This window comes from Capra hircus, chromosome 7 (assembly GCF_001704415.2).
Source record: "Capra hircus breed San Clemente chromosome 7, ASM170441v1, whole genome shotgun sequence".
Taxonomy (NCBI): Eukaryota; Metazoa; Chordata; class Mammalia; order Artiodactyla; family Bovidae; genus Capra; species Capra hircus.
This window is the reverse complement of record NC_030814.1, coordinates 67,084,770-67,095,141: the sequence shown is the minus strand read 5'-3', so window position 1 is coordinate 67,095,141 and position 10,372 is coordinate 67,084,770. Positions and strand designations below refer to the sequence as shown.

Genomic DNA, 10,372 nt, shown 5'->3' with positions numbered 1-10,372 from the left:
CCGACCGCACCCCCTCGCCTGGCTTACAGCATCCGAGGCGCACGGCCCGGGATGCTCCGCGATGCGCGCGGGGCGGGAGGGCCCTCGTGGTGAATTCACGTGAGGCTCCTTAGGCAGCGCTTGCTGTTTGCAGGTGTTTCCACAGTCATGAGGGGTGGGGGCCAGCTAACCGTCGTTTAACAAGTGGGGAAACAGGCCCCCGGGCACTTAAATCACTGTCCACAGTCTCCAGGCCCCAGACGGCGGGATTTTGTTCGGCTCATTTTGTTCACTATCTCCTGTACACCCAGCCCGGTACAGTCTCGGGGGAGCCGTCGAGAACCGAGACAGAACCTCAAAATCAGTCCCTCGGTTAAACGACCAGTTGGATGGGGGTGGGGTAGGGGAGGGCTGCGCGGCCGGAGAGCCCAGTGTGTGCAGCCGTCCATACTCCAGACCCTTCCTGGCTGTGGGCCTTCTTGTGTGAAGAGAACCAACTCCATGTGTCTTCAGAGATGATCCTCCGTGTGGTTAAGGGTGGGGTCCAGAGAGTTGATCCCACCGGGGCCTCAGTTTCCTCACCTGGAAATGGGCATAACAAGAGGGCTTTTGGTGTAGGTGACACACTTGGCATGTCTGTCCCACCTCCCAGGCCTGACGCCCACCTGGACTCCGTTTCCCTGCCAGGCAGGGGCAGAGCCTGGGCTGGACAGCCGTTGGGAATCGCTGGTGTTGAAAGGTGACCACAAACTGTTCTCTGGAGGTAGGAGGAAGGGAAATGGGGCAATCATGCTTGATGCCTCCTGGGGGCCTGGGCAGAAATGAAGGGATGTCCCGGGAGACCTTCCTGACAGCTTGGGGAACCAGGAGAGAGTCTGGGGCAGTATCAGGAGTGGGGGAGGGGGGCTTCTTCCTCCTGTGGATCCCCAGTGGTGGAGAGGGAGTGAGGTCCAGCTCTGATGGTATGTGGCCCAGCAGCAGCCAGGGGTGAGAGGTTGGGGGGTGGGGAGGGTGACAACTTGATTCTGGGCACTAGGGAGCCATGGCAGAGTTTAGAGCAGGCAAGAGGGTGGAACACACCAGGTGCTGCTCAGAGACTCCTGAGCACATTAATACACTTGATGCTCAACACAGCTCTATGGGAAGGGGCATGGAAAGGGAGGGTGGGGCCATTCATGTTCTGCTGCACAGACAGGGAAACTGAGGCCCAAAAAGGGGCCCCTGAGGTCACCCAGTAGGAAGGGATGGACCTCTGGACCCCAGGGTCACCCAGCTCAACCGGCTGTGCTCTGAGCAAGACGGCAGCTGGGTCCAAGGAACAGACAGGGTGGGTGGCATGCTGGGGACTTGGGGCAGGGTGTAGAGGGGATGCATGGGTGGGATCCTAGGAGGGTGGAGATGGGAAGCAGTCTTGGGGGGTGGACACTGGACTGGGGTAGGGTCCAGTCCTGGGGCCGTGCTGGGGACACGGCTCAGCTGTGGGACCATAACCACAGCAGGGATCAGTCTGAACCCCAGGACCCCACCATTTCAGCTAGGCAGAGGACCCTGAGGCCTAGCAGGGGACCCTGACACCTGCTCCCTCCACCTTCCCCAGGACTGCCCTGGAACAGCCCCCCACAGCCTGGATCTGAGACGTGGGGTCCACCACCAGTCCAACCTCTTGGTGTCACCTTGGAAATAAATCTTTTTTATAAAATTGAGGCGTCAGAAGACTTCCCTGATGGTCCAGTTGTTAAGAATTTGCCTGCCAGTGCAGGGGATGTGGGTTCAATCCCTGGTCCAGGAAGATCCCACATGTTGCAGAGCAACTAAGCCCATGTGCCACAACTACTGAGCCCAAGTGTGAAAACTGGTGAAGCCCACATGCCCTAGAGCCCGTGCTCCACAAGAGAAGCAACTGCAGTGAGAAGCCCCCGCAATGCAACTAGAGTAGTCTCTGCTCACTGCAACTAGAGAAAGCCCGCATGGCAGCAAAGACCCAGCACAGCCATAAATAAATACATGATAAAAGCTGAGGTGTCAAAAATAAGTAAACATTTTAAATTGATGTGAAATTCACATGACATAAGATCAGCCATCATAAATTATACCATCCACTGGCTTTTGGAACATTTAGAGTTGTGCAACCACTTAATTCTAGAACATCCCATGTCCCCCGAAGAAACCCTGTTTTATTCAGCTATTATTCCCCTAACCCCCTAAACCCCCAGTCCCTGACAACCAGGAACCCACTCTCTGTGTCTGTGGATCGAACTGTTCTGGACGTTTCCCATCAGTGGAGTCACACCCTGTGTGTCTTTCTGTGTCTGCTTCTCTCACCGAGCATCATGTTCTCAGAGTCTGTCCACGTGGTAGCCAGTGTCAGGGCTTCACCCCTGTTCACAGCTGAGGGATGCTCTCATGTGTGGAGGGACACGTTTGTCTGCTGAAGGGCATTTGGTTGCCTCCAGCTCCCGGCAGCTGTGACTCACACTGTGAACATGCGTGTGCAGGTTTCTGGGGCCTGTTTTCAGTTTTTCTGGGCCTGCACCTTGGAGTGGAGCTGCTGAGTAACAGGATAATTCGGTGTTTGAGGAGCTGCCTGGCTTTGCCTAGCGGCTGCAGGGTTTTACATCTCAGCCATTGTGTCCGAGTTCCAATTTCCCACCTCCTCACCAACACTGTGCTTGTTCTGCCCTTTTCATCCTAGCCATCCTAGTGGGTGTGAAGTGGTGTCTCACTGTGGTTTTCATTTGCATTTCCCTGATGACTAATAATTTTAAGCGTCTTCATGGCATGTTGGCCGTTTGTGTATCTTGGGAGAAATGTCTATTCAAACCCTCTGCCCAGTTTTAAGTGGATGGTTTGTTTTTGTTGTTGAGCTGTGAGAGCTCTTTATATATTCTGGATATGCAACCCTGTCTTCCTCCCCGCTTGGCCTCATCTCTTGCTCAGGTACTGGATGCCTAAAACTTCTGAAGACCCTACTTTGAGGCTGGAGAAGGGCAGGCAATGTCTCCAGAATCTCAAGGCTCTGGGGGCTCTACGCACCTGCCCACTATATAGATGCGCAGACTAAGGGCAGGTGAGGGACCCAGCCACGTACCTACAGATAAAAATCCTGTAGGTAAAAAGCTGGCCACAAAAGGCCACAGAGTGTGTGTGATTCCACTGATGGGAAACGTCAAGAACAGGCACATCCACAGGCACAGAGAGTGGGTTCATGGTTATCAGGAGTTGGGAGACGGGGTGTGACTTCCGATAGCTATTTTTTTCTTTTGGGGTGATGGAATGTTCTAAAATTGGGGTGATGGCTGCATAACTTTGTGAAGATACTGAACACCATGAAACTGCACGCTTTAATTCAGTGAATTGTGTGGTACTTGAATTATATCTCAGTAAAACTGTTTAAAAAAAAACAAGGACTTTCCTGGTGGTCCAGCAGCAAAGATTCCACGCTCCCCCGATGCAGGGGTCCCAGGTCCAGTCCCTGGTAGGGGCACTAGATCCCACATGCTGCAATTGAAAGATCCCACATGACCCAACTAAGATCCGGCACAGCCAAATAAATAAGAAAATAAAAAGCAGTAAAGAACACACACAGACAAAGCCAGCAGGACTCAATCCCAGACCAGGTGGACAGTGGTGGGCCCCAGTGCTCAGGCTAGGAAGCTGGGCAGAGCCATGGGTGGCGGCTGTGTGGTGGCCTGACCCACACCGAGGGGTGGCCCAGTATCCAGAGGGGAAGACAGAGGGTGCAGTTTAGCACTTGGAGGGTGCAGGCAGGTTCCAGGAGCGGCCAGCTGGGGAGGTTTTGGGCAACTTCCTCTGCTCCCGCCGGGAGGGGCTGGGCCTGGGTGGGTGTGCGCTAACGGTTGAGGCCCCAGGGTATAAGGGCGCCCTGTCCCCAGCCACCCTCAGCAGCCCCGTCATGACAGCACTCAGACTCCTGGCTGTGCTGGCCAGCCTGCTAGCAACCTCCAGGGCTGGTGAGTGCTCACCCCACGCCAGGCGTCCACGTGCAGAGGTTCAACTGTAGGGGACAGGCCTGGGGGAGAGGGACTGATGGGTGCCAGCCCCAGCTTCCCAGACACAAGGCTCAGGGAGGAACAGTGAAGCGACCGGGCCCAGGCCACACAGGCAAGCTGGCCCCGACCAGCCCTGGGAGGGTGGGGACCTGTCCTGTTAGGGAACAGGGGTGTGGGAGGCTGGGGTCTCCCTGGGTATGGAGCTGAGACTGGGGGGCTGCAACACACACTCCTCTCCCCCAGGCTCGGCCCCTCTGGTGGACATAGTGGGCGGCAGGAAGGCCCGGCCGCAGGAGCTCCCGTTCCTGGCTTCCATCCAGAACCAAGGGAGGCACTTCTGTGGGGGCGCTCTGATCCACCCCAAGTTTGTCCTGACAGCAGCCAGCTGCTTCCAGAGCCGGTGAGCCGGGGGCCATGGAGTGGGCAGGGGGGCTGGGAGAGGGAGAGAGCTCGGGGGACGGGGGTGGCGGGGGAGTGGGGGAGTGGGTGTGCCTCTGGCAGGTGAGGAGGGGAGGGTCTTGGCAAGGGGGGCTGGTCTTAGGAAGGGTTGAGGGGCTTAGAGAGGGAAATGGGGGCCCTGGAAACAGAGCGAGATTCAGCAACAGAAGGAGGATGGACAGAGGCCTGACCATCACTGATGTCCTTCCTCTGGCTCCCGGGCCGCAAGCCAGCAGGCTGGTAACTCCCTACTTTATTTGCAAGCCTGCCCCTGTGTAAGTGCCGCCTAGTCGGTGTAGAAGGCTAGGGGCTTCTGAGGAAGCCCAGCCTGGTATCTGCCCCTGCTGCTCTTAGGAACACTGGGATTGCCACCGTGGTGCTGGGTGCCTATGACCTGAGGCGTCGGGAGCGGGCCCGGCAGACTTTCTTCATCAGGAGCGTCAGTGAGAATGGCTATGACCCCCAGCAGAAACTGAACGATGTGCTGCTGCTGCAGGTGGGGAAATGAATGGGGAGCTGGTGTCGGCCTGAGGGGCTAAGGGCGGACAAGCCATGTGCACGGAGCCTAGTGTGTAAATTGTACAGCCAAGTGCACAATCCACTTAGCCAGCCTCTGGATCCTGGACACTGAAGTTGTTTCCAGACTTTTTTGTTATGACAGAATCACAATGAGTTTTTGTGCATATTTCTTTGTGAAAGTTTTCCCAGAGCAGCCACAACAGCTGGGCCAGCTTACTCTCCCACTAGCAAAATTTAAAACTGCCCGTTTCTCCACATCTTTACTGACACTGCATATTATGATTTTTAGAATTTTTCTGCCAGTGCTCACTTTGGCAGCACATGTACTAAAATTGGAACTATACAGAGAAGACTAGCATGGCCCCTGCGCAAGGATGACATGCAAATTCGTGAAGTGTTCCGTATTTAGGAAAAAAAAATTTTTTTCCTACCAATTCTGACCGAGGGTGGAGGGTGGTGCTTTGTTTTATCTGCATTTCCTGGGCAAGCTCTTCACCTTCATGGTCTCTCAACTACATTTGCAGTAAGGACAATTGATTCCTTCTCTGGAGGAACCAGAGGCCCAAAAGGTAAAGTCATCTGACCAGGATGGAGGAGCCTAGTGGGCTACCGTCCATGGGGTCGCAAAGAGTCGGACACGACTGAGCAACTTCACTCACTCACTCATTTCACAGTAGGTTACTGCCTAAACTGGGTTTGAACCCAAACTGCTTTCCAGATCAGAACTCATGTTGCTGTCTCTCTGGCCCCCAGCTGGGCCCCAGTTATGCCCTCTCCTGACCCAATTTCCCTCACCAGCTGGACCGTCAGGCCAACCTCAACAGCGGCGTGGCACTGGTACCACTGCCAGAGCAGAACGCCACGGTGGAAGCCGGCACCAGGTGCCAGGTTGCAGGCTGGGGCGCCCAACGGCATAGAGGGCGTCTCTCCCGAGTTCCAAGGGTCCTCAATGTTACCGTGACACCTGCAAACCAGTGTCGCCCCAACAACGTGTGCACTGGTGTCCTCACCCGACGGGGTGGCATCTGCCAGGTACCCACTGGGTGTTATCTGGTGTGGGCTCGGTGTGGTGGGGGAGGAGGGGTCTTGAGAGGTCGTGAGCTCCTCTTGGGGGGAGAGAAAGCAAGTTCAGAGCTCACCCTGGGATTAAGTATTCAATTAGAACTGGATGTTTCAAATATTGGAGCCTGAGAAACGGTATTTATTCAACTCTGCCTGCCAAGCCCTATGCTGGGGACTGAAGACACAAGAAGGAACAGGAGGGACTGCCCTTTTGGAGCCAGGAGCTCCCATAGCTTGTGGTTGAAAGGCTTGGGCATCAGCTATTAAGACAGGGATGTGAAAAAAAAAAAAGACAGGGGTGTGCACCAGGCCGGTCCAGCCTGGGGCCTTAGGAAGTTGAGGAGGTGGGGTGGCATTTGAGACCCGAGCTGCGAGCAAACGTAGGGAAAAGCACAGGCAGAGGAACAGCACGCAGAAAGGGCCAGGGGCATGAGCAGCTTCTGTGGGTGGCAGGGGTGGTGTTCTGGGCAGGAGCGGAGTGGAGGTTCTGGGCCTGGGGTGCCCTGACCCTCCTGCTGCCCCTGCAGGGGGACGGCGGCACCCCTCTCGTCTGCAACGGCCTGGCACATGGCGTGGCCTCCTGGTCCCGGGGGCCCTGCGGTAGGGGAACCGACTTCTTCGCGCGTGTGGCCCTCTTCAGGAACTGGATTGACTCAGTTATAAACCAGCCGGCCTGACGGACCCTGCCCAGCCTGCAGGGGGCGCTGCGCAGCCAGAGCTCAGCCCCCACCTGCACTCAGCCTGTCCATCCCGAGGCCCCACCCCGGGCCCCTGCGGTTGTGACTCTAATAAAGGATCTGTCCCCTTTCTGCCCACGGCGCCTGACTCCTCTCTTTGGGGGCGGGCGGGGGCTGGGGGCCCAGGGCCAGGACCTCTGCCCACAAGAGTGGCATCCACCCCAGGGGTCTCCACTGGGGAGAATCTGATCCTGGTCCTCGGAACCAGGGGCTCTGGTGACCTCCACTCCACAGAAGCAGCACCGAGGCTCACAGAGATTGGGTGACTCCCCTAAGGCCACACAGCCAGAGCTGGGCTCTGAACCCACACCTGTGAGATTATAGCCCCCATGAACCGTGTGTCATGTTGGTGGGGAATACAGTCACCCCTGGGGCTTTCCTGGTGGCTCAGATGGTGAAGAATCTGCCTGCAAGGCAGGAGATGTGGGTTTGATCCCTGAGTGGGGAAGATCCCTGGAGACGGGAATGGAAACCCACTCCAGTATTCTTCTCTGGAGAATCCCATAGAAGGAGGAGCCTGGTGGGCTACAATCCTTGTGGTTGCACAGAGTGGAACAGGGCTGAGCGACTAACAGCTCACTGCTACTACTGCTTGGTGTCTGCAGGGGCTTGGCTCCAGGACCCTCAAATCCCTGGATGTTCAAGTCCCTTATATCAAATGGTGTCATCTTTGCAAGTGACCTACATACATCCTCTGTGCACTTTATATAATACAATGTCAATGCTGTGCAAATAGCTGCCTGCCTACAGCAAATTCAAGGTTTACTTTTTAGAACTTTCTGGTAAATTTTTTTCCAAATATTTTTGATTTGCGGTGGGTCAAATCGTGGGTGTGGAACGTGTGACCACTGAGGGCCGGCTGTATATTGTATAGCGAAGTCAAGAAACACAAGAGAGGGGAGGGATAAAAAAAAAAAGAGAAACACAAGAGAAACCGGCTTTAGACTGCCACTCAAGTCACAGAAAGATAAGGAGCCCAATATGAAAGAAATGAAAGTATAACATTAAACAATACGTACAATTATATAATGAGGTATAAAACATAAATATACTTGTATAAAGAACCTATAAAACATAGTAAATATAACTGTATAAATGATATGTAAAACTTAATACATATAATTTATTAAACTAAAATAAGATTGTAAATCACAGACTTCCCTGAGGGTCCAGTAGCTAAGACTCCATGCTCACAATGTAGGAGGCCTGTGTTCAATCCCTGGTCAGGGAGCTAGATCCCACATGCTACAACTAAAACCTGGCACAGTCAAATAAATAAATATATATACATTTTAAAGTAAAATCTTACATTATATATTAGTACCAATTACATATTATACATGCATTTAAAAAATATACTTAGGAACTTCCCTGATGGTCCAGTGGTTAAGGAACTGCCTGCCAATGTAGGGGACACAGGTTTGATCCCTGGTCTGGGAAGATCCCACATGCTGAGGGTCATCTAAGCCCCAGTACTGCAAATACTGAAGCCCAAGCACCCAGAGCCTGTGCTCCACAACAAGAGAAGCCACCACAACGAGAAGACTAAGAAGTGCAACAAAGAGTAGCCCCCACTCGCCACAAACTAGAGAAAGCCTGCACGTGGCGACAAAGACCCAGCACAGTCAAAAGCAAACAAAACATGAACCGTTATAAGAATACCTGGGGAATAATGAATCGATATTAGAAAAACTAAGATCATGACGTCGGGTCCCATCACTTCATGGCAAATAGAAGGGGCAAGAGTAGAAGCAGTGACAGATTTTATTTCCTTGGGCTCCAAAATCACTGTGGATGGTGACTGCAGCCATGAAACTAAAAGACACTTGCTCCTTGGAAGAAAAGCTATGACAAGCCTAGACAGTGTATTAAAAAGCAGAGACACCATTTTGCTGACAAAAGCTCGTATAGTGAAAGCTATGGTTTTTCCAGTAGTCATGTATGGATGTGAGAGCTGGACCATAAAGAAGGATGAGCGCCAAAGAATTGATGCTTCCAAACTGTGGTGCTGGAGAAGACTCTTGAGAGTCCCTTAGACTGCAAGGAGATCATACAGGTCAATCCTAAAGAAAACCAACCCTGAATATTCATTGAGTTTATTTGTTTTTCATAAGTTATTGATGAAATTCACAGACTATAACATTCACTTTAAGTGTACAATTCAAAATATAACTAGTGTATTTCACTAGGCTGTGCAGCCCTCACCATCCAAACCTCACTATCTAATTCCAGGACATTCCATCACCCCAACAGAAGCCCACTCCCATCCGCATCACCCCCCCATCTCCTCCCCCACCCCATGGTGACCAGGAACCCACTCTCTGTGTCTGTGGATCTGCCTGTTCTGGACATTTCCCATCAGTGGAATCACACCCTGTGTGTCCTGCCTGCTTCTCTCACTGAGCATCGTGTTTTCAGGGTCTAACCATGTGGTAGCGTGTGTCAGGGCTTCTCTTCTCAGGGCTGAGTGATGCTCCTGTGACGTGTAACCATCATCTGTGGATGGTCATCTAGGTTGCTTCCACCCTGGCTGTTGTGAAGCAGGTTGCTATAGACATTCATGTACAAGTTCTACTTGAACACTGATATTTAGTACGATGATTTTACCAGGAGGTGTATTGGGGACTCATAATGGGTCCTCTTTACAGAGGGGGAAACTGAAGCCCAGAGAGAAATGTGTGTCTCAGGAGCCCAGGAAAGTCCAGGGCCCCCACCTGTTCACTGTTCAGATGGGGAAACTGAGGCCCTGGGGGTTGGGGTCCCAGAGCAGAGGGTCCCAGTTTGGAGCCCCAGACACTGACACCCTTGAGGACAGAGTGTTTTCCTTTCTTAAAGAGAGAAGAAAAAAAAGAGGTAGAAACTCTGAGGATGAGCCTCTCTCGCTCACCCTCCCTGGATCCCGGGTGTGTTGCTCAGGTCTGCTCGGCCCCCTCCCAGCTCCAGTTCCCAGCAAGACCGTTGTCTGTTGCGCCAGCCACAGTTAGAGTAGGAAGGGGACAAAGCCGCAGCTTCCAGCCCTGCTTCCTCTCCACCGGTGGGCCCGACCCCCAGAGGCCCCAGAGAGTTCCCTCCAAGTTACAGCCCCCAGTGCCCCCAGCTCCCCACCCAGGCCCATACTGTCCCATCTTCCAGACCAGCCTCTGTCTTCAGGAAGCCCCCCAGTCCCGTGCTCACCTGCCGGCCCCCATCCCAGGCCTGGAGCAGAGAGGCGGACCCCAGGCCATCCTCCTGTTGTGACTGATGCCATGAATGCCCCCTGACTCTGAGAGGCTCCTTGGAGGGTGAGAGCTCCCTGCCAGGACCTCCTGGGCCATTCTCTAGCAAAGTTATGTGTGTATGTGTTTCTTTTTCTCTCTTTGGTTAAAGATTTATTGAAATGTACTTCACACACCATACATACAACTCACCCACTTAACAATTCAGTGGCATTTAGTACAGTCACGGGATTGTGCGACCACCACCTCTAATTCCAGAAAATTCCATCACCCTAAAAGAAGCCCCTTCACCATCAGCAGTCACCCTTCTTCTCCCAGAACCCACTCTCTGTGTGTGTGGATCGGCCTGTTCTGGACGTTTGCCATCAGTGGAATCACACCCTGTGTGTCCTTCTGTGTCTGCTCCTCTCAC

At 53.5% G+C, this 10,372-nt stretch overlaps 1 protein-coding gene across 1 annotated transcript; it reads left to right on the top strand.

The window, feature by feature from the left end:
• On the top strand, positions 3,605 to 6,819 carry AZU1 (azurocidin 1). The gene is made up of 5 exons (XM_005682894.3): positions 3,605 to 3,950; positions 4,233 to 4,389; positions 4,782 to 4,923; positions 5,745 to 5,978; positions 6,536 to 6,819. The coding sequence occupies exons 1-5, from the start codon at positions 3,893 to 3,895 to the stop codon at positions 6,683 to 6,685; spliced, it is 741 nt and encodes a 246-aa protein (XP_005682951.1). The 5' UTR covers positions 3,605 to 3,892; the 3' UTR covers positions 6,686 to 6,819.